This window comes from Astatotilapia calliptera, chromosome 7 (genome assembly GCF_900246225.1).
Source record: "Astatotilapia calliptera chromosome 7, fAstCal1.2, whole genome shotgun sequence".
Lineage (NCBI taxonomy): Eukaryota > Metazoa > Chordata > Actinopteri > Cichliformes > Cichlidae > Astatotilapia > Astatotilapia calliptera.
Window position 1 is genome coordinate 7564520 of NC_039308.1, and position 25056 is coordinate 7589575.

General features: G+C 40.4%; 1 protein-coding gene across 4 annotated transcripts; it reads left to right on the forward strand.

Moving 5' to 3' along the window:
* The first annotated feature begins 47 nt into the window (after positions 1–47).
* On the forward strand, positions 48–24031 carry wt1a (WT1 transcription factor a). 4 transcript variants are annotated; one of them, XM_026172791.1, is made up of 9 exons: positions 48–1327; positions 4693–4815; positions 5863–5965; positions 11161–11244; positions 17276–17375; positions 20237–20381; positions 21727–21816; positions 22190–22273; positions 22528–24031. In XM_026172791.1, the coding sequence occupies exons 1-9, from the start codon at positions 859–861 to the stop codon at positions 22647–22649; spliced, it is 1320 nt and encodes a 439-aa protein (XP_026028576.1). In that variant the 5' UTR covers positions 48–858; the 3' UTR covers positions 22650–24031. The 4 variants fall into 4 exon arrangements, with proteins under 4 accessions (XP_026028576.1, XP_026028575.1, XP_026028578.1 ...); XM_026172790.1 differs by having other exon boundaries at positions 51–1327; positions 22190–22282; XM_026172793.1 differs by lacking the exon at positions 11161–11244 and having other exon boundaries at positions 53–1327.
* The last annotated feature ends 1025 nt before the right edge of the window (positions 24032–25056 follow it).

Below are 25056 nucleotides of genomic sequence, written 5' to 3' on the forward strand. Positions count from 1 at the left end.
CGGGCCGGGCCTCCTTTGTCACAGGTGAGTTTATTCTTTACGAAATATTTAAGTCGTCTTCAGAATAAAATCCATTTTAATGCTGCTTGATTAAATGCATTCAAAATAGCTACTGTATCGGCCTGTCAGCAATAAAATAGACTTATAGTTTGGGCTATTGTCTTTCAACAAATAGTTAGAAAATTATGCTTGTTGAAGATTTTTGTTCCCAGATTTTTTAAATACAGGAAAAGCACGTGGTTAAAATTTTATTTTTGTGTGACTGAGGTCAAAGTTTGGCTTTATTTGTTTGCATCAGAGTGACTGTTCAGTAGATGAATGAAGTCAGAGGGTGCTTTCCCTCATCACCTCCTGACTCCACCCCCTCCACCCTCCTCACACACACACACAGACACATGCACAAGCTCAGAGAGTGGAGGGAAAAGAGGGCTACTCCTCCTCACTCCTCCTCACTCCTCTTTCTCCATTCACAGAGAAAGCTCTGAGCTCCTTCTTGAATGGACCCCATCTCTCCGAGCCAAAACTTGCTTTCTGCTGTTGTGGACGAAAACTGAAGATCACCACTGATCAATCTGTCTGTTTTTTTTTCTTCTTTTTTCTTCTTCTTTTGCTGAGAAACTTGGCTGCAGAGACTGTGCTGTGTCGCCATGAACTTCTGTACTTCTGTCAGACTTGATGAGTTTCCAGAGCGCCTGTGTGTGGTGTCGTAGACGACTGATTCAGAGAAGAGCTGAGAAAAAGAAGACGTACTCCTTAAAGTGACTGAAAGACTCCCAAGGATTAAGAAGGTGGACACAGGGAGACGGATCGAATTTAAAAATAGCCTTCCTTTATCCCAGTTCTCTCCCCTGGACCGCGATGGGTTCAGATGTACGCGACCTAAACTCCCTGCTGCCCCCGGTCCCGGCGGGCCCCAGCCCTGGCTGCCCGGCCCTTCCCGTCAGCACGGCCCCTCAGTGGGCTCCTGTCCTGGACTTCCACACTGCCCCCTCCCCTTACACCTCTCTGGCTGCTCCCCACTCTTCCCTGGGGGCGCACTCCTTCATCAAACAGGAGCCCAGCTGGGGGGCCGCTGGTGACCCCCACCACCACGATGCAGATCCCCATTGCCTCAGTGCTTTTACCGTCCACTTCTCGGGCCAGTTCACAGGGACTGGGGCCTGCAGGTACGGTGCGGCGTTCGGGGCACCACCTCCTCCGCCGGCCCCGAGCCAACCGCCACCCGTGGCCGCCCCGCACCACCACCAGCCCCCCAGCAGGATGTTCAGCAATCCGCCATACCTGACCAACTGCATGGACACGCAGCAGGCGGCCCGCAACCAGACAGGTAGGGTGTGAGTCTGGGTGTTAGAACATCACCAATTTAACTGTCAATTCTTTCACAAGAACTTTTGACAGATGCAGCTTGAAGTCTTGGTATCATTTTTTTTTTTATCATTCAATTCAACATAAATCTTTTCTACTTTCTGCAGAAGGTGCTTCAGAAGGTGAAGGTCACTTTTCTATAACTTAGCACATTTTCTTTTACAAATTTTACCCCCTGTATATGCATCTGAAGTTCTCTGACAAATCTGTCAGTCATTAGTACATCACCAAAAATGATTTCATGTGGTTTAAATCAGCTGACGTGTTCCTTCTCTGGCTCGAAATCTTGGCTCGGCCTGATACGACCAAGCACGTTACAAACATTTACATCTTCTTAAAAGCACACACAAGTTGTAGAAAGGCGATCCAGCTAGTACTCTTACACAAGACTCCTGTTTGTTTCTGAAAAGGTGGCGTTAAAAGCATTCGAGCTGTAGGCATTAATGTTTAAGACACAGATGTGTGTCCTGTGCAAATGGCCCATTAAAAGATCACATCCATGAACTTCTTTGGATCTGATCTTGCTTTTAATCGCAGTCACTGAATTTTTTAAATAGGGTTACAGTAATTATGATCATTCTTTTCTTTTGTGTCTGACGCCCTTATAAATTAATTTTTGGAAGGTTTACTTTTTATATAAAATAACATGTCATGTGTTACTCATAATATAGCTCTGAAAATATCATAATTCCAGGTGCAGTGCTTCATATGAAATTTTATATAAAATTACCGTTTCATACTTTTTAAGGTAAATAAAATTTTGTCTGAAATGTTTTAATTCATTTACAAAATCTGATTGTCAAGCACAACAGTATTTTGGTCTAATAAATGTCAAAGATTTGGCAATTGTAATTTATAATTCTTTAAACATCTGCTTAATGTGTAATAAATGCATGACTGCAGCAACGTGCATCAGCATGATCTACTTATAATTAAATACGCCACTGAGTTAGTTCGAATTCGTAATTTTTGCCATTGGAGTCGAGGGTTTTTCACATCTCAGTTTAGTCCTGGTTGTTTAGATTTAATTTCAATTTGTGTTTTATTCGGAGAACAAAAACACTTTTCTGTTAACATCTTTAAACATTTTTCCATTATTATTTTCACGTTCGCATGTAAATTATATAAAGTTTCATTTTTTTCTGTGAATTTTTCTGTGAATTATATTCACCTGAACCACGCTTTGTGCATCATCTCATTTAACCAGTAAAATCCGTCATTTTAACCAGACTAGAGTTCAGTAATTAACCATGAGCTGAAGCGTGTCCAAAGTCAACAGTGGGATTCATACCTTCTGAGTATCACACCCTAAACTCTTGTTTTTGTAAATGTTCATTTCAGGCAGAAAAATTCATCTGTTAGTGATTACCCAACTGATTAATTAGTAATAACGTGCTTATCAAGCAGATCGTTTAGGAATAACACAGCAATCAAAGCGCCAAGCCGACCTCTAACCTGTTTTTATCTGCTCCCCGCTGTGGCTGGATGAGCACAGACAAACAAACCAACAGCAGGACTCGGGTCACACAGTAGAGCGTGATAGCACAGTGGGGTCACACAGGGACCATCACACACACACTCACACACACCGCTTTTCTGTTTTTCTGTCATGTTCTGACATTTTTGTGTGATTTGAACAACAAAACAAACAAAAAGTAAAATAAATTTTACCAAAACACTTCAACTTTACAGCACAACTTTTACTGTACTTATTGCCATATATTTAACCTTTAGATAACACATAAATACATACTGACGATCACCTAATATGTAAAGCTGATTTCCACAATCATCCATTTGAAGATTTATTTACAACTCTGAGTATTAAAAAAGAAGAAGACAATATGGGGCATTTCCAGAGTTTTCCAGCTGACCTCATCTCTTCTCACCTCAGTGCTAGACTTCAAGGAGGCAACAAAAATGTCCCAATACATGGATGAACACACACACGCTCAAACATATGCAGAGAGAGAAAACTCAGACAGGGAAGAAGACAAATGGAGATGTTTAATGAGTTTTTTTCTCGTCCCCCTCCGCCTCTCCTCTCAAGCACCGATTTACAGGGTAAAGTCGGTAAAAGTGCTGTATTTTAATTAATGAGGCGTGCATGTGAGAGATAATGTGTGTGTGCGTGCGTGCATGGGTGATTTATGGCAGTGTGTCGTGCCCTTTAGGCCAGTCTAAGTCATGAGTCAGGTCTAGTCTGGGTTGTCGGGCACGGATCTCTCTCAACAGAAGTCGGTGTGTTTGAGTGTTTCTTTGGGGGTTTTTTTTTTATAAAACTAAATTTATTCAAACTGAACTCGCAGTTTAACTGTGTGCATATTATGCCAGTGGTGAAAATAAGATTAATCGAATGGAGAATAAAGTCATAAATGAGGCTAATTCAAATTTTCTGTAACTTTATAAAAAAAAAAACGAGTAAGGGAAGCTTAAGGTGTAACATTTAACATGTCTCATGTTTTATGTGTAGAAACAAAGAAAAACCCAGAAAATCTTCTTCACCTCCTTTTTTCACTGGTTTTATCATAACTTGAGTGATTTATTTTCATCTTTTAAAGCAGAGAAAATACATAAATACAACCCAAGTGCCCGAGCTGGTCCTCTAGATCATAGTCTGGCCTGCAACGTCCTAAAAAGTGGAAAAAATGAATAAATAATAATTGACATAATTATATTACTGAATCTCAAAATCTCAAAGTAGGATGATTGCAATGAGTCTGTACTGCTTTTTAACGTATGTGTGCAAAGCAAACTTTTCTCTCGCCTTACACTGATGCGTGAACATCTCTGCCCGGTGCTTCACATTTCATGACTTTGGCTGACTTTGATGGTCTTCATCATAAATGTTACCTTGATCTTTTCCTCTTTTAGTGATCTGTGCTGCAAGACTGTCAATAATAAAAGTATCAGCGTTGATGTTCATGAAAATGAGCATCATGTATGATCACCGTTTCGTTCAGTGATGCACTCACCTTTTGGTGGCATTTTTTAGTCTATATTCATTTTGCTTGTAGCAGGATATATGCTGAAATGGTCATTTATGAGGATTTTTTTTATTAATCTTATTTCTTCATCGCAAAAACAAGAAAAAGGAATTTTTTTTAATATAGAAAATTCTTGTTTTTAATCATGAAGGCCTTGTTGTGATAATCTTATGAGTTTATTATAAGTCGTTTGTTCTGCATGCGGCTCTTTGGTTACTTTACCTTTATTACCAGATTCACAAATGCAGCTATGCTGTTGTATTTAGTTTCATGTCATCGTGTTTCACTGTTATGGATTTCCGCCTGTTTTTATGTATTTATTTTTCTTTCTGTGTTGCAGGTTACAGCGCAGTTGCATTCGATGGAGCCGGTAATTATGGTCACACTCCTACACACCACAGCTCGCAGTTCTCCAACCACTCCTTCAAACATGAAGACGCTTTAACTCAGCAGAACACGATGGGTATGTGCGAGTGTGGCTTTCGGCGTGCCGACGCGCCCTGTGAATTCAGTCTCTCCTGATAAATGTCTCAGCATGTAAACAGGAGTTTTCTTCCTGAGATTCATTAATCAAATTTTTTTGTTTTGCTTAAGTAAGTTAATTTTATTCTAACTATTTATAGTGAAAATATTTAAAAACCTTTTAGGTTTTCTAAACCCCCCCCCCCCCCCCCCCCCCCGAAATAAACAGACTTATATATATATATACACATATATATATCTCCATTTGCAGGGAATTGCAAGGGAAAATTTAAATGACTCATAGTTGTTACACTTTCTGTTTTTTTTTTTTATTAATCACAATTATAATTTTTACAAATAGTTTTGTTGCAAGCTTATACCAAAGCACATAGTTACATAGTTGCTGCAGGTCTTTTGCCTTTGTAGGACAACTGCTCAGATAACATTTGTGCAGATCCAAAAATGCATTATTTTTCCATCTTTCTCAAAACAACAATGCATCAGAGTCTCTGCCAGTTGGAACAAAAATAGACGTTTCAGTGCGTTTTAATTCTGTGTGAGTGCACAGCTGTGTGTATGGCAGCCCAAAGGCCCTCACCTAGGGAGTGTCTTGTCCCCTATTCTGGTCCCTCGGCCCTGACCTTGCATGTCGGAGGTATAAATCAGCCACATCCTGACTGACAAACCCCTTTCATCCACCCACTTCTGTCTTTAATCCCTCCCCTCTGTATGGTATTTGTAAATATTTAAATAGGGGTGTTTTGTGGACCCGTAGCTGTAAATTTTCAATGATTTTTACAGCAAAGATTACGCCGGGAATTAGAGTAGAGAGAGGGATTTTTCAGAAATGTCAAGGGAGCCGTTGACAGAGAGAGAAAGATCTTAACATTTGAAGAAATCTGGGGGAAAAGAGAGACCACAAAAGAAACACTGCTGAGGAATTTAACCTTCACATTATGTCTTTTTTGTTGTTGCAAAAGCCATATTTTTTTTAATGTATAACTACCCACATTATATACTGTATTGTGTATCTGTGTGGGCATTATAGGTGAGCAGCAGTATCCTGTACCTCCTCCTGTCTATGGGTGTCACACACCTTCAGATAGCTGTACGAGCAGCCAGGCTCTGCTTCTGAGGAATCCTTACAACAGGTAACACTCACATGCCTCATGCACTGCAGTGCGCACCCACCAAAATCATCAAATCTATTTTTACACCAAACTATCAGCAGCAATTAAATCTGGAAATACTTCAGAAACCATTGTTGATTGTTTTTGTGTTGCACTAAATTCAGTGAAAGGTAGCAGGATGCAGTTCTTAACAGGATGTTCACCTTCAGGACAGGTCTGCCTGCCATTGCAGTTTCCTTCTTTGCTTTTGTTCTGCTTCCTTTAGCAGCTTCTTGGTTGTTTCAGTTTTTGTGCACCCATTAGAGTATTTAAGTATTCCTCAAGTGATGTGAAAATCCTCAGTGTATGTATCGTCGTGACTTTGTGTGTAGATTAGTCCGTAAGTAACGGTGTTAGGACGTTCAGAAGGAAAGCATGGGCTGATTTACTGATTGTTTAAAATAAAGAAAGTCCTTTATGCTTATTCTGTGAGGATAATTGTCAGTGATTTACTGTCTACCTTTCTGGGGTTTTAATTGCTGTGAGACACTCTGGTGTTTCCTCTGAAGGACAGATGACGTCCAAGCAGAATTCGTCATAAAGTGCAGTTACATTGTGGCAAGACGCGAAAAGGCTGAGCTTCTTCCACACTGAGTCTTTCGTAAGATCCTCTGGTTCTAAACTTGCGACTGTTCTGACATCATTTTGCAACATTAGCGGGAGTTTTTGATTGAAACAGCGCAGGGCTTTGTGCTTTTATAATGCCTTGCAGAGTGATCTACATTAATCTTTACGATATGAATCAGCTCGTGTTGATACAGCGCTTACATTTAAGTTAAAACTGTTTGTTTCCATCCAATAAAAACGAAAATGAAGAAAATAAAGGAAATGTCTTCACTGACAGCAGACTGCTTCACATAAGGTTAAATCACATTAAGCCATTTTCCAAAAGCAGTGATTTGCTGCAGTAGATGAATGACTGGAACACTAGAAATATTTCCACTCAACAAGCCGCTGAGACGAACCGAAGCTATAAGCCTGTTTTCTTGTCATGAAACTCCACCGATGGTTGATGGCCAGTTTACCTTCTTTCATTGCTTTCCTAGTGGGCTTTGCAGCATTTAATGAAAGGACTTTTTAGCAACAGTGCGCAAGACTCGCTTTTCACTTTCGATTAGATGAGCTGTCCAGTGTGACGTCTAAAACATGACTGGTGCAGTGACTTTTTTACCCAGTAGTTCCTTGTGGGACCCTGACAGGTCTCAGCACACTGTAGTTTGACTTGGAAGTTTTGTATTTGTGATAGCCATGGTGACTGTGGTCACACCCATAATCAATTTGACAAAAGTACCAAGAGAAAAAAAGCTTTTTCCCCCCGTTATTTATGGGTGTCAGTAATAATGTTCTGTAGCTTCTCCTGACTCAGTCGAGTCTAAGTGAATATTGGTTGAAACTTGCTCTTATGTTCCAAGCAAAGACAGAAAATAAGAAACTTAACAGCTGGGGGAAAAACCAAGCTCTTCCATGATTATCTTGGTTATAGTGGTGAAGATGGAAAATGAGAAACGTGCTGCCAACATGTCGTGACAAAGCATGAGCACATTCTGAGTTTAGAGACCTTGTCTTCAACTATATGGATAAAAACACTGGGCCACCTACACTTTGCTGTGGCTGCTGCCATGAAGCTCCTGGTGCGCAGTGTTTGTACTGATGTCAATGCCAGAGGAGGTTTGAGCACCTCAGCGCTCAGTGACCGCACCCTGTAACGTTGACTGCTGTTCCCGTGGGTGCTAAACGCTTCACTTTGCAGTAATACTTATAATATTTAGGGGGAAGAAACTTCATAAACTGACTTGCTGCTACGCTCACTTCCTATTTCAGTACCACACTTGAATTCAGTGAGCTCTTTAGAACGACCCATTCATTCACAGTTGTTTGGCTGACTGCGAGGCCAGGTGTTTGATTTTATACAGCTGTGGCAATGGGACTGAAAATATCTGAATTCTAAGATTAGAAATTTTCTGTCCAATATCAATACTCTATTTGGTATGTTTTTACATACCAAGTGTGCAATTTTCTGCATGTACATATAGTGAGTCTGCTCCTCCACCAACAAGTATTTCACCTTCAGCCACACCCAAACTTAACCTTTAATCCCATCCTTTACTCCCTCACTCCACCCACATTCCAGAAATAAAAATATTTCCTAGTTTCTTAAAAATGTAGCCATTGTGCCCATTTTGTACCTGATAATTTACTGCAATTATTGTAAGTCGGATTAGTACAGAAAAACAAAACAAAAAAATGGATGTTAATGTAAATATTCCACAAGCCTTCACCACACAGAGCTACCTGTGCAGCTCTTTTACAGATGCATTTAAAAACTAGCGGCAATAAGCTTCCTCTGAGGTTAATACATGAACCATTTTTAGTAGGTATGTCTCCTGGCTGTGTGCTCGCTAAAGTTTTTCTTGTTCTGATTTCTAAATATAACATTCTTCACATGCCATTGCTTCAGTGTTCCCCATCGATGGACCAACGTAATAAATTCTCTGTGAATATCACAGCAGGGAAAGTTGTGTGAGAGAGAGACGTATGGTCATAGGCTGTCCTCAGAATCTCCCTGTGAGGAAGTCTTAATCATAAACATAACTGATATCCACTCGAACGCGCTCTCATAGCTGGGAAGGCTCATATGAGTCAGTGGTCTAATCTCACAGCCTGGTACCAACAGGCCTGTATTTACTCTGCAGGCTGCTGGAACAACATGAAATAAAAACACGGGCCTTATTAATGCATACAGACAGGGGGGCACTCTGGTTTTTATCAAAGTAAAAAAGAGTACAAGGTGTATGAAATCGCACACCATGTTCTGAACAGTTGCTGTAATCTTTGAGCTGCAAACAAATGCTCAGGCTCTTCTTGGACACACAGGAAATTTGGCAATTTGCACAGAATTCCAAACTTTTGTGTCCTCAGGAGTCATTTGACTTCTCACATGGAGTCGGTGCATGTGGAGGGGGTGGCAGTGGGCCACTCTTTGCATATTCAGTTATTCGGTTTGCTCAGGCAGATTTTGTTTTTTCATCTCACCGAAGCACGATTCACAGTTTGTCTGAACCATTTTCAAATATGTCTGGAAATCCCCTCCTTCTGACACCTTTGAAATACAAGCTCTTTTTGCACTCGTTACTTAAATGTTTATGGCAATTTGTATCTGTATAGCTTTTTGCAATACAATGTCTCATTAGGCAGATTTGTTGCACTGATAAGGGACGACCGTGGCTCAGGGGGTTGGGAAGCATATCTGTAACCGGAAGGTCGCCGGTTCGATCCCTGGGCTCTCTGTCCTGGTCGTTGTGTCCTTGGGCAAGACACTTTAGCCTACTGGTGTTGGCCAGAGGGGCCGATGGCGCGATATGGCAGCCTCGCTTCTGTCAGTCTGCCCCAGGGCAGCTGTGGCTACAACCGTAGGTGCCTCCACCAGTGTGTGAATGTGAGAGTGAATGAATAGTGGTATTGTAAAGCGCTTTGGGTGCCTTGAAAAGCGCTATGTAAATCCAATCCATTATTATTATAAGCCGATATGATTATTAGTGGGATGAATGGATGCTTTTAAAGTTACTGTTAGGTTTTTATGACTGTCCAGGTTTGACTGTTAGTTATGATGGTTAAAGAGGCTTGATATGCATTGAAAAGTAGTATAGTATTTATTTTATTGTCATTGTCAAGAACAATGAAATTGCGTTTGGGGCTTCCATACAACCCAAAAAAAGAAGAAAATAATAAATACCCCTTAAAACCCAAGTGTACATATTTAACCCAGTGTGACTCCAATGCAATAAGACAATCCTTAGCAATAATGTTCGTAGAAATTCAGACAAAGACCTGAGAAACATGACAAAATACAACAATGCACCCATTCAATATTATTGTACTGTGAGATATGATATCAGATATGATAGTTATCTATTTAAGAAAGAGGGGGGGGGGGCAGGAGGGGGAAGAGAATAAAGATATGATGCACCAATGCAGACCAGTTCATTGCTATTAAGAAGTTGGATATGGTTACTGCCATTGTTGCGAAGACAGCATGAGTGGATGTTTTGTTGAGTGCTTCATGCTGAGTTCCACTGACATCCACTTCACTGAGATGGAGGCAACATTTCAACAGTTCAGTTCTATGTTGTTCAAACTGCGATCACCTTTATTAATTTACCCCTTCAGATCATTTTATCTTCTTGGATGCATTTGTTTTCTACTTTTCAACATAAAACCTAGATTCCCAGTCACTTCAGTTTATTATTTTAGCTTAGACAAATCAGCCAAAGTGTCTGTATTGTGTCGGAAGTGGGAAAAAGTTGGATTTGTACATCCCTATCCAAAAAGCCTGCCTACATAGTTATTATCAAAATTATAGATATTTGGTAATTGTGCTGTTTTTGATCCTCTGTGGCACTTCTTGAGATAAATTCTCTGTTCGTTTATTCTGAAGAAAAGACAAATTCTTTTGTAGGTTAACTGTGAAGTGGAGGGTTTTTCCAGGAAACACCTGCTGTAACACACGCTGGGTGTTACGGCAACAACAAAAAAAAGGGGGAGGGGACCGATAATGGTCATAAAATAGATGGTCAGCAATGGATCCAGTGAGAGAAGAAAAGCAGACATATTTATTTGAAAATGTCATGGATAGCTGCTTTAAATCTTGCTCTGAACCTCCATCCCAGCAGTATTTCAGCAGATATACCATTTGGCCCAGCTGGCCGTGTGCCCCTGTTGTACTGTAAAATAATAGCTGTGTAACGAGCAGGGTACCAGGCACCACATCTACCCCATCCACACTGCTATGTGCCTGCAGGTGGTGTAATAGAGGGACTGTGGTGTTAGGGGTGAGAGCTATAAATCCATTGTGTGTGTGTGTGTGTGTGCGTGCACGTGAGGTATTTAAACGCATGGCAGCTCTGAATAATGATTCTCGAGTCTGCCGTGTTTAATGAAAGATGGCCGTAATGAGATAATTTGGCTCTCTTGGTGTCCGAGGAACATTTTTTAATCTCAGCTCCACCTGTGACTGTGTGGGTGTTTGTGTGTGTTGGCATTTTTCATTAGCGTGCTTCTACAGCGGACGACAAAAGCGAGTGAATACACACACACATACACCCAACCGTGTCCTGGTGCTTGACAGTCCACTGCACAGCTCATGAGCTTTTCTTCTACATTTTGTCTTTCCTCCACAGCGGTGAAAATTTATATCAAATGACCTCTCAGTTGGAGTGTGTGGCATGGAACCCTGTCAATACACTGGCATCCACCATAAAGAGGTAGGAACTCATCCATCGCTCTCTTTAAGCAGCAGGAGTCTGTCAGGTTTGGGCTGAATAGGACAGTGGGTCATGTGAAGGGAAGATTAGGTCGAAGAGAGTGAGCAGACTCATTATTTTTGGAACAGCAGCGGCAGTTTTCAGCGCTGAAAGAACATCTTTAGTCTTTCCCACCTGCTGCGTCGCTGTGATGTAGAGTTTGAACAAGCCGATAAAACACACGCTTCAATTTGGTTTTTAAGGTTTGAGGTACTGCTGCATGGACGGCAAGACACTGGGTTCAAACTCATGTGCTCATTTGTTTTATCTTAGCATGTAAACAACGCAGCAACCACTTTCTCTGTGATTTAGAAGGATGCCAGTTTTGTAGGACGTTTGTTTAAATAGCATAAGTTCCTACAACATACACCAGCCTTACTTAATTCAAATGCTACATCTATTCTTCCTGTTACCAGAGACATTATAAAAGCGAGATGTGCCATTAAATAGGATTTGCTATCAAATTTTTAAGCAGTTTTCAAATTTAACTGGTGATTCTGTTCATGCTGCTGTCAGGTCCCAGTGCCCGGAGGTTTTATCAGTATGACAGCAGAATGGCAAGACCCGCTTCTGTCAGGACTTTGCCTTTGTTATTACTAATATAAATAGCAGGAATAGTTACTTTTTGCTATACTATAACTTATAGTACTAGAAGTATTGTTCCAAATGGAAGTGCATCTACTACTGAGCAGATAAGAACATTCATTTAAACCACTGATCAGCCACAGCATTAAAGCCGGTGAGCAACATTGATCATCTCATATCACTTATTAGTCAATTGATCGCCGTCTGTTCTTTGCCTAACTCAGCAACCATTGATCTGATCACTGTACTTCAGACTGGTGCTCTTTTTCAGTGGGGGTTGTCTGTGTTGCAGATCAAAATATTCAAAAGCATTGTTGCCTTGACATTAATACAGATGTTACCCTGTGGTAGCCCCCCCCCGCGACCCTGATAAGCAGAAGCGAATGGATGCATATTTAGAGAAGATGATTGTTGGCTGATTGTTGTTTAGAGGTTAGATCTGTTTTAGGTGGTTACACACAGATGTTTAGGCACATGTCTGTTTAAAGCCATTCCACCATTTGTTAGTTTGCTTCACTGACAGCCATGCTCAGCATACTGTAATGGGTACTTTTTATTGCAACTGCTCTGTTTTTTGACTCGCTCATGCTAGTGCACTGTGATAAACTTTACAGCCACTGAGTGTTTGATAAATGAGAATAATCTTACAGAACCTTGAAACAAAACACAAGCATAGCTTTAAAGGTCAAACATGGGTTTTAATTCCTAAAAGGATGTAGGAACAATAAATATAGATCAATTTATTATTGTAGGGTCTTTAACTTACAGTACAAAGACCTTGAAGCAACTGTTGTTGTGATTTGGTGTTATATAAATAAAATTCAATTGATTTAAATTAAGTTTTTGAAAGCAGTGTAACTTAAGAATGCCTTAGAAGTGTTTTCAGTGCGGTTTACCAGCCAAAAAGATAATTAACAGAAATACTGTTAATGTCAAAGTACGGATATAGTGAAAGACGTCTATATTAGCAAATGTTTGCTCCTAAATTTTACATGCTGATAATTTTTGCAAAGTTGTAAAACCAGTGGGGTTTTGGCGCCAGCGCTTGTCTTTGTTCTCATCCTGGGTCGAGTATCTATCACATTTTCCCACGGCTTCTTATATTCCTGTCTGCCAGACACCAATTAGAAACCATGCAGAAATAATCACTGAAGTGTCAGCATTGTTCAGACGATCTTAAAAGCACCGAAAAGCATGCGCTGTGCTGTATGTCACTGTGACCTGCATAGCTTACTGCTGGTCAGCATCTGTGTCGACTCACAAATAGCTTTCTGCTCCGAGCCAAGAGGCATTCATCTTGGTTAACAGATGAATGTGTGTGTGTGTGTGTGTGTGTGTAATAGAGATTTGTATATGGATAAAGGTGTGGTACTGTGTGGTACTGCTGTTTTGTGAGAGCAGTGTGGGTGTGTATGTGTGGTGGGCCGAGGCTCTTTAAAGCCGGTATTAATGTGGTTTTATTCACTTAAATAAACTTTTGAAATAGAAAATATTTCATTTTGCCTGTGGCTTCATGCTAGCTGAGTGATTTTTACTGTTTCAGAGGGCTGTCTCTGACTTTGTGGCATCTGTGATGGACAGCAGGAGAAATGAAGGGTTGAGGAGTGATGAGGATGATGAGGAAGAGAAAGGAAAGCAGAAAGAAGGGGAGGAGCAGGATTTGAGGAAGTGGAAGTGTAGGGGAGCTGAGCTGAGCTGAGACAGGAAGTACAGATTCCTCCCTTCCTATTATTTCGATTTGGAAACTAAACACTAAAACGATAAAGTGCACATCAGCTGTTTGCTCAGTGTGAAAGAGTGAAGGCTGGAGAAGACCTGCAGTAGTGCCAGAGACATTCTGTAGAAATATGAGACCACGTATTTCAAATGTGGTTCAGCAACTCTGATTATCTGCCATTACACTCTCTCAGTATCATAAAGCACTGATGTGTGGTGTTATTATTAGTTTTATTGTTTTAGCACATCATAGCAAATCATTAGTTCCCGTCATAGATGTGTTTTCAGTTTTTTGCATTCAAACATCACACCTGATCGAGAGTGACACAGTGGTTGCACGTGTTGGAAGATCTCCTTCATGGTTCTGCAGATGAGCGTGTGCACTAACGTCTGCTCAACCTACAACCATGAAGGAGGAAGAATTTGAATAGCTGACCCTCTTTAGACTTTGCAACACTTTTTGGATCAAAGTGATTAGAAATGATAAACAAGAGTCCTTGCAGGAGTTTCTGACACTCACTAACAACTCCGTATGGAAATGTGGAAGCACGTCGTCACTCATCGTTCATAATGTGATCAATCTGAAATTCATCACAGATCAAACTTCAAAGTTGTGCCTGAAGTTGTAGCTCTTACCAGCTATTGCTATAACTATATAACCTGTTTGAAAGTTTCCTTAAATGTGAGTATTTTATTCAAGAAATGCATTTGTTTTCTTTTTCCTGACATGAAAAGTTTGCACAGATATGTGCTGCAAAAAATGAAGCTGGAGCTACCGGTTGGTGAGATTGCATTAGCCCAAAAACTGCTAGTCTGCTCATTTCTGACTCTTTTCTGCAGAAACACTGTAGGGTAACAACACTATTTTTTATATACCTTTTATTTGTTACAGTATTATTTCTCTCTGCTTTCAGTCTTTTTGCTGTAACCTTGATATTTTGAGCAAATATAACGCTGTTTTCTCAGATTCCTCCTGCATCTCCTCATTAGACACATTACAGGTCTTTAGCATCCGTGGTTTGTTGCTCTAGCTGCAGATATATAAGATGAAACATCCTTTATTTAACTTATATTTGAGACATTCTTGCTGCCAAGAGGTAACCATCCCTACAGAGTCTGCCTCGTGAGCTTGACAGGATGACATGAGTTGCAGGTTTGTGATCCATGATTTCTGTCCCACCAGGACATTTGTGTTTTGCATTCTGTTCTCCATTTTTAACTCGCGGATTTTGTTTTTGCTTCACCTTGCTACTTAGATTTGGGCTCTGAAAAAGTACATGTGGCAGTTAGGAAGGTATTCTGGTTTTGACACACATGATACCGATACCCTAGCCTGATGCTTCAAGGGTGAACACCAAAGGATAGCTTGTAAGTACATTCGCCATGACAAGATGAAGTTAATGGACAGCCTTGTCTTATTTTGCCTTTTGAAGGACCTCGTAGTGTTTTCTGGTTTTACACTCTTAACAGAACTACATATTTTCAAACAACTCTTCATTACACAGTTATATCTTTTATATTGTCAGATGTCATCTCCTTCTGTTTTACGTCTGTGTGATGTAAAATGCCACAAACGTCTGCGGTCACATCCACAGCTGTCCAGCCTCACAGCGAGGTGGTTGTCAGAGGACTGACTGACTTGGGTCTCTCATTATGTAAAGTACATCACCCACTATTACTAATCGCATAGACATAAAGATGAATGAATAAGGAGCAGCAAAGGAGCTTGCAGTGCAATGTAAACTCAGTTGCAGTGACTGTCTTCCTGTCTTTGGGATAATCGAGGCAGACAAAGAGCACCTTATACGCGCTCGGCTGTACGGTGTGCGTTTTCCACTGCAGCGGCACAGGATGCAAACTCCCATCCTCCTCGTTTGGTTAGACAGACTGAAATATAACACATTTCATAGACAAGAGCTTTCTGTGTCTCTGGGTGTTATGATAAGAAGATATGAGAGGCAGCTGTGTCAAACAGAGCAGGTTTTGTTCTGCCCTTTAAGTCATGTGAAATACGTGACTGGAAGAGTTTCTGTAGCAGCTGCTTGATTATTTTCCTTGATCAACTGTAAAATATTAACCGTTTAAAGCCTGAACCATGAAATTACTGCTAGAAAATTCAATTTTGTTAAAAAAAATCGAGTGTTTATTGAATCTTCTGACAATTAAAACAACAATCTAGATATTCATTTGCATATGTGTTTTAATTTGTGTCATATTTGCTACATATGGCATTTCTTTTGCAATTTATTACTTAGAAATATATTATATATATTAGATTTTTTTGGTGGGGAAAAAACACACTGATGATGTAGAAGCCTGAAAAACTCACAAAAACTATTTGTATCTAATATGATATGCTAGGTGTTAATGGGTTAATCTTAATTTATATAATAATAATAGTCTCTTTAGAGAAATAGTTTAGCATTTAATACGCTCATTTTTCTGAAGTGTGTTTGCCATCTAAGTTAAGTTTAGTTGCAAGTATATTCTTTGATTATATCATTTCAGATGTGACACTTCCATGTAGTGCAGCTGATTTTGTATGAGGCAAAAACTTTGTGTTTTTGGCCAAATATTTTCCCCAAAAAGCAGAGGCCTGTGCACAAACGAGGAAATCAGCACCATACATCACCACTGGTGACATCAGTACAGTGGACTCTGTGTTTTGTATTATGGGCTCTCAGTGACAGGGTAATAATGTTACCAGCCAACACAGAGATTTGCGTGCTATTGCATTTTTAAAATCTGGTGTGTGTACACTTCACATTCATCTTGGACTCTCTGACTTCACTCTGAAGAGGTTTTGAGCTTCTACCGTCATTTAGTAGCACGGTATACTGCAGCACGGTGGACACTTGATTTTTGGAGCCAACTTTTCGGGAGTAATGAAATAGTGCTCCTTATGCTTTTACGGTATATTAGTATTATATTAATAATAAAAATAAAGCTGTCATTTATTTTGAAATGTCCAAAATAGGCATTAATTTAACACAACGACACCGCTTGACTCTGTGCCACAGTCTGAGTCATTCTGCGATCACGCCATTTCTAAATGAACTCGATTGTATAAAAAACAGCTTCCATGCCGGACACCACATATACCAGTATGTTTACTGTACCAGTGCCAGCCAGTTTAGCTACATGGGAGCTGATTGAATTGACTGGAAGACGACTTTATCAGATGTCAGATGTCTTCTCCGGTCTTTAAAAAGACTCTTTACATCTAAACTTGGTTAAAAAGAACGGTCTTCCTCTCCAGCACCTCTGCATGGTCCTTATTTGACCAGCAAATCCAAATCCAGAGCTTTCTTCCTTTGCAACAGGGATGCAACTAACCGCTGTCTGTCCTGCCGCTCTGTTTGAGAACAGTAAGTTTTGATTTTCTGGATCCTTGTGCTAATAAGCACACCATGCACTGAAACCCCAGGAAAACAGGGTTATATGTATAAGCATATGTAAATGACATGGACATGTTTATTCCCAAAGAGAACAATAAAACACCAAATATACTTGCATTTGCATTTTGGAAACTGTCTGGTGAGGTGTGATGCAGACGAATATCTAAGATCAAACGTGTGGCCATGACAGACCTTCAGAAATCACGTCTCACAGACGTCTGGTACTTGGTGGGTTTAGAGACCACAACAGCAGCAGCTAATAAAACGGTCTGTTTCTCTATCTGTGTTTGCAGCCACGCAGCCAGTTATGACAGTGACCCCAGCACCCCGATGGTATACAGCTGCAGCACGCAGTACCGCATACACACACATGGAGTCTTCAGGGGACTACAGGTAGGAACCCACATTACTGCTTCTCCTGCATGCGCCTAACTCTTTGTCAAGAGGTCACCCTGAGGTCATGTGTTAAGATCAGAGTGTAGCCACATGCTTGACAATACTGAAAAACACCTGAGGTCACTTTGATAAACGGAAGAGCAAAAACAGACGATTGAGCCAGAGCGTATTTTTCTAATGGGTGGAATAAAGAAGATGAGTGGTGGAGAGTCTGATGCAATGAACAGGCTACGTGAAGAGGACTGATATGCAGCAGAGCACAGATTTACAAACCCATACACACAAATACCTGCGCGTACACACACACACACACACACACACACACACACACACACACACACACACACATTCAGGGGCTCTTATAAGGCGACTTTAAAAGTCAAGAGGAATCTTTTTCCACAAATCCATTAGCAGTGGAGAAACACACACTCAGGGTTACGCTGGGTAACGATGCAGTTTCCATGCAGGGATCAGCATGTTAATAAATCATTAGATTTTAATTATTGTCTGTCAGCTGCTCTAAAGGACAGGGAGCAGGAGATTCTCCAGACCTGCTCTTAGTCCACAACAGGACTTTTTGAGATCTTTCTTTCTGGGGCCTGCTTCATTACTCACTCTGTTCCTTTTCCTTCTCTGAGATCTTGCTCGGTACAAAAGAATAAACAATATCTCACTCCTGTTCCTTTTTAAAGTATAATTTAAGAGCTGCTAAAAAGTGAGATAACAGATTGAGCAGCAAAATGATGCTTTGCTCCATATTTTTATTACAGGGATTACACTAATTCCCAGTCACTGCCAAAGGAAATACAGATGACAGCCGTGGAATTTCACTCTTCATTAATATTACCTCATGGCCTGCAGTCATTATTACACAGAGTGTTAAAAACTGAAGCCTCTGATCAGCTAACTATAACACTTTAGTCGCACAAAGTCGTTGTTGTTGGTCTCACATTAAATCAGATGAAAGGTTATTTGCTACTTCAATACGAATTTTGTTCATTTTCACAGAGTGAAAATGTGGGGCGATCGTGGCTCAAGAGTTGGGCGTTCGCCTTGTAATCGGAAGGTTGCCGGTTCGAGCCCCGGCTTGGACAGTCTCGGTCGTTGTGTCCTTGGGCAAGACACTTCACCCGTTGCCTACTGGTGGTGGTCAGAGGGCCCGGTGGCGCCAGTGTCCGGCAGCCTCGCCTCTGTCAGTGCGCCCCAGGGTGGCTGTGGCTACAATGTAGCTTGCCATCACCAGTGTGTGAATGTGTGCGTGAATGGGTGGATGACTGGATATGTAAAGCGCTTTGGGGTCCTTAGGGACTAGAAAAGCGCTATATAAATACAGGCCATTTACCATTTAGCTAAACAGACCTTCAGCAAACACGTTACTTCTTAGATCTGGGTTATTTCGTATGGAGGCCCAGTGTGGTCAAAATTAATTAAACGGATATGTCATTTTAGATCACATTTTTTAAAGTAATATACATGACTTAAATGGTAGAAAGACACCTAGAATAATAATATTTAATTATCAATATTTGAAGAAAATAGTTTTTTTATGCTGATATTTGTGTATTTTTTTCATGCTCTTCTATTGCATAAAAGTTTTTCTTGACAGTTTACCTTTTAATCAGCCATGTCCTCTACATCTCTGAAGATTTAACAATATCTACCCAATGTAAGCAGGTAACTCCTTTGAGCCACAGCAAAAACGTTTACCAAAGTTAATGAGGCTACTGCTGTAAATAAACCCACTGCACAGACAGCTTAAACTGTCTAGCTGTGTAACTCGCTATGCAGGGTTGTGAGACTAAATTATAACCCGAAATAAAAATGAAGAATCAGATCTGTAATTCTTAATCCTAAATGTTCATCATCTCAGTGCAGAATCATAAAATGCTGTCAGATTTCATCGAACAAATGTATTTAGTGCTGTATGTTTAACCATATACATATTTTTTAAAGCATTTATCCAATATTAAACGCATCAGGACTCCCTACATTAACACATAATAAACTATCAGTGCAAAGAGTTTGTATTGTGTGTCACACACTGTGGATTCTGATCAGTTTACAGCTCATGGTTGCCTCGATGTTCACATGGGCACGGTAGGTGACTCTTAACAGCTCTAATGTTAACAGTTCTAATTAGAACAGGGCTGACCTCTTAATCGCTGGTCATTATGCTAAACGCTGAGGAAATGAAGAGCAGATGCTGCAAACAGGGGAGGAGGAGGAGAGATGGGAGGCAGTGTGGAGGGAAAGAGGGAGAAAAGAGAAAGTGATAAAGGGAAGAATGAGGTGGAGGGGTGTAAAGTGGAAACAGAAGACGGACGGCTAAAGGAAACATGACGAGTGTGTACTACCGTGTCAATGTAGATTAAATAACCAGCAGGTGAAATGAAACGCCAAGACGTCTGGTAGTGTAAATAAATGTAAACACTGAATTTGTCCCTTTGGTCACGTGTGTTTTCCTGTTTTCTCCTCCGGCTGTGAGCGATGCAGTGGGGGGCACTGTTAGGGGGTCGGTCTAAAAAGCGTGACTAACTGCTCCCTTTGGGCTGCACTCAGCCTGGGGTCATTTTACTGCTAATTCCCATCTAATGAATATATGACCATTTCATCATAATGAACCCCAACATGGAGATCTCATGCACTCATTTACATGCAGGACAGATTTAATTGCCTGTTTTCTAAATGTAATTTAGAAAACAGGCAATTTTTTTTTGTTGCTTCGGCTATTGATGTCCTGGGAGAGTTTTTGTTAATTCTGCATTGAGCAGTTTAGCTTTAAATATGTGTGTGTGTGTGTGTGTGTGTGTGTGTGTGTGTGTGTGTGTGTGTGTGTGTGTGTGTGGGTGTGGGTGCAGGACGTGCGTCGGGTGCCCAGCATCGCTCCAGCCATCGTGCGGTCAGAAAGCAGCGAGAAGCGCCCGTTCATGTGCGCCTACCCAGGATGCAACAAGCGCTACTTCAAGCTCTCCCATCTGCAGATGCACAGCCGCAAACACACAGGTGAAGACGCACGCTCTGCTGACACATTCATCACATGACTGCCGACAGCAGCGGCGTTCTGCACACATTTCCCAGCAGTGCTGTTAACTTCAATAAAGGCTTTCTACTTCGCTTACGTTTTTTGAGCTTCAGGAGGACAAACTTCTTCAAATGAAGTTTCCATTGGCTCTGATTTCCGTGTCTCCTCTTGCCAGGAAATATTTCCTGTTTGGTGAAATATAGAGAAAGAGATTTTCAGTTGGGTCTGTTGCACAGAAAAGAACCTTTCACTGTGGTGATTTTATTTTCAATGACTCAAAAGTCAAAAACAAAGCCAAACGTGCATGCACTAACAGATGTGAGCCCTTCAGATTTTACATATAATCTCTAAATTACCTAAAACTTTAGAACATGTCACTGTGCATACTCTCAGAATAGCACTAGTTAAAAATAATCAGTGTTATTCTGAGTATATGCTTTTTTGTTATTATAAACAATAAAACAGCCATAATGAGACCATTAATCTCTTCAATACTATTCATTATTATTATTTATTTATTTATTTTTACAAAGTGTGTTTGAAAATGTATTAAAAAAATGTTGTCCACAACTTACCCTGATATAAATCTTAAAAGCTTTGGTTTTTGTGTTGTGGTTACCTTTGCACACACATTTTATAGCTTAAATAATTATTTTGTTAATTACCCATTAATACATTTTTTAATCGTGTTCTTACTTACTCATTTAGTCTGTTGGATTTCAGGAAATACCCAGAGCCCAAGGTGATCTTTATATGCTGTATATAGTCGGGTCAAAAGTTTGATCAGAACCAGCAAATTTATTCCTTAATTCTTTTCCCTCAATTTCATCTGATCCTGATTTTTTTATTTATCAAGTTATTGACTCTTTTATTGGTTTCTTTTGTTGTTTATTTGCTTGTTTGTTTAATTGCTTATGTGGTTAAATATTGTTGTTCTGCTTTCATGTCAGGCAGCTGCCTGGATCTTTTGCTGCTACCTCTCATTCATTCAGTGTGACTGAACAGTGACTGCGACTATGCAAAATCATATTTTGAGCAACGCGTTTTAATTGGATTGTATTTTTTTTTTTTGAAAAATATGTTTATAAGTGATCTTTGGTAATATGAGTGTTGGTGTTCCTGCATGACTGATCACGTTGCAACAATCAGGTTCAAAGCTGCTGCACAATGTTCTGGACGGGCTGATAAACTGGCCTGTTGGTTTCATCTGTACAGATCCTGCTTTTTTCCATCACTGCAAGAGTGACCAGCTGTGAGTATGTGATAAAATAAGTTGAAAGGATGTCTAAATTAATCCTCTGTGTTCTTTTTCTTGTCTCTGTCCAGGGGAGAAACCCTACCAGTGTGAGTTCACAGACTGTGGCCGCAGATTTTCGCGCTCTGACCAGCTTAAAAGACACCAGAGGAGGCACACAGGTTTGACTGGTTTTACTCCCGCGGGCTGTCTGACTTCATTTTTTATTTCTTCCTGGCCTTTTGCTCTCTCCCTCTCTCTTCTCGCTCTCCTCTGCTTTTTGCATGACAGCTTTGTTTTTGTTTTGTTTATTTTTAAAGACAGTGCCGTCTTTAAAGTTTTGTGTTCATTGGTGCACTGTACTGAACTCACTTCAGATGAAGTTGCTAAATGCTGGCCAAACTTTGGAATGGCTTCTCTGCAAGCCTTTGCTCTACTGTATTTCTCTATCTCCCTCTGTGTGTGTGTGTGTGTGATGTTGAATGTGTGTTTTCCGTATGTGTTTATGTGAACTCGTGCTGAATGCGTGTGCATGCTTACTGTACATGTGTTTAGGAGTAAAACCGTTCCAATGCGAGACGTGTCAGAGAAAGTTCTCTCGGTCTGACCACCTTAAGACACACACACGGACTCATACAGGTAAAACAAGTGCGTAAACTTTTATTTTTTCATTTCTTCTTCATCCATTTAATATTTATATACATGTATATTATAGCTGAAAATGTTCATTTTAATTCCTATGAAATAAAAAGAATGTTAATAGACTGGTGCTACTATGCATGAAGAGATATAGCAGCAAAATATTCGAAGAAATCCCAGATTTTAAATCCCTCTGGTGCTAATTCTCCCCCTCCTGTCGTTGCCTCACCGTCCTCCACCCACCTCTCTCTCAGGTGAGAAGCCGTTTAACTGCCGGTGGCCTAACTGTCAGAAGAAGTTTGCCCGAAGCGACGAGCTGGTACGACACCACAATATGCACCAGAGGAACCTCACCAAGCTCCAGCTGTCCATCTGAGTGTGTCTCTGCAGCCCGTTTCCAAGACTAAAATATTAACATGTTATTTTGCGTAGCCCAAAACAAAAAAGCCTCCGTGGGAGTCTTAATCTGACATTTAGGACTTAAATTTTACGAGCTACACACCACAGTCTGCACTCTGAGGTGAAATGCAAATCTGTCTAAAATCAAGGAGAATTCTGACAAAGGGGATGTAGTCTTGGAAACTGCAGTATATTACTTAGTTCATCAGTTCAGTTGATCTCAAGGCCAGCTCAGATCAGCTCATACCTTCCTTACCCATTCAGCTGACTCTCTCATTTAAGCTCTCCACTTGCAACATACCTATAACTGTGCTTCACCTTTTATGCTGTATCTGACTTAAGCATCTCATCTTCGTTCTTAAAACCTGCTGTGTCCTGTGACCATGAAATAGGGAGGTGTCTCAGAACAGTGCCATGCTTCTTATATAAATCACTGCTGATGGAAATGATAATCTTCTTTTACTGACATGTGTTTTTGCTTCTGTCAAGAAATGCAAAAAAATCCAAAAACAAAATCATCAATGTGTGAAAATCGCAGCGACCTCCCCAAACACCCTCGTGCAGAGTTGCTATGTCATCTGGTAAGATGCTACTTTGGCCAGTCATAGTCCTGGTAGAGTACTCAATGGTTATTTCCCACTGAGGTTTTTTATCTTAAACAAAGTACTTCAAACGCGCTGTTTTCACCAGCACGTCTACATATTTTCATGCTCTCTCTATATTATCATTTCTGCAATATATCTATGTTATTCTGAGCTCCAAACTCACAACATTTGGCCATGTATGTTTTCTTTAAGGTGGAATAACTTCCTAAAACACCTGAGTATTAGCAGGTTTTTCTCAAACAGCAATACGTAGTTCTCAGACTGATGTCTGTTGAGGATCTGGCTCAGCAGCGAGTGTATGAAATTAAATTACTAAAAAATGAAGAAATCTCTGTATGTCAATCTACGCATAGCTTGACAGCTGCTTTCTGTGATAATTTGCAGTGTCACGTTTGAGGTTGCTTGGATGTTTAAGCCTCATATATTAGCTAAAAGTTGCTGCCTGCTCCACTCGGTGTCTAAAGAGGAGGGCCACATATACATGGCTAACATAAATCTAATCCAAAGCCCTTTTACCTCCAGCCTTCACAGTCAAGTACCAAACCCTTGCCCTAATTCTAACTATACCTTTAAAACTCGGACTCAGAAAAAGTGTGAACGGTGCAAAAAAATAAAAATCCTTCATCACACTGTTGGTCTTAAAATGCTTCTCACAAAGATAGCTCTATTTTCTATGGTTTCCAGTCACAGATGACTTCTGTGTTTGGAGGAGGAGCTCCAACCTGCCACACTCACACACACACACACACACACACACACACACACACACACACACACACACACACACACACACACACACACACACACACACACACACACACACCTTCAGCGAGTGTATCCTTGTAGCTGTTCTCAGTAACTTCATGGCTGTGATGCCTTTAGGGGACGTTCGTAAACTGTAGCCATAAAAAAATAACCCGTGTTGCACTCTCTCCAAACGGGCGCTAATTATGGCGCATGCTAGTCAGTGCAATGCTGGTATGTTTAATTATTGTAGCCTAATTATTGTGACACAGAGGAGTAATGTCTGAGTGCAGCCTGCTTCCCCAGATGATGGTGTTTTTTATGGGATTTGTTGACAGTAAATAACATACATAATCAGTTTTATATAGATTCTCTGTACCCATGTTTCAGGAGAACCAAGAGGAGATAACAAAAACAAAAAGCTTCACCTGATAGTTTTGCTTGAAAGTAAAACGTGTTTCCACCTGCATAAAATATAATTTCAGGCAAACATTGGGTGTAAATGTTCTAAAAATGTATGCAAATCTTTCATTTTACATTTCCATGCCCAGGATGTGTTCCAGAGGACGCCAGATCTTAACTGTTCAATGCTGCAGAGTGAGGTCAAAGATTATAGTCAGCGGCCTACAAACCTAGCGCCTTTTCAGCTGTTGTAAATATTTCTTTTGCAAAACTACTTTAAGAAGGCGCACATGTTACCATTTTGCATATAAAACCTGCTTTCACTGGACGGATTAAAAGCAGAGAGAGAGATTTTTTTGTCGTCCTTTTAACAATAAGCTGCTTTTAATCTGAAAGAATCAAATCAAGAGAATAACTTGCATCTTTGCAGCACTCGCTCTGTGAAAGCTTTTGGTGTTTTGTCTGGTCTGCATAAAATATCTCGTTGCCACAAACATGACTTTACGGCTGTATTTAAAAAGCTGAACTTTTTTGTTGTTGTTGTTGTTGATTAATGTGACTTTTTTTTCTTGGAGCTCAGTTGTCTCTTGTCCCTGTGGTGTGTAAATATTGCTGGACTTTGGCAGTGTTTTC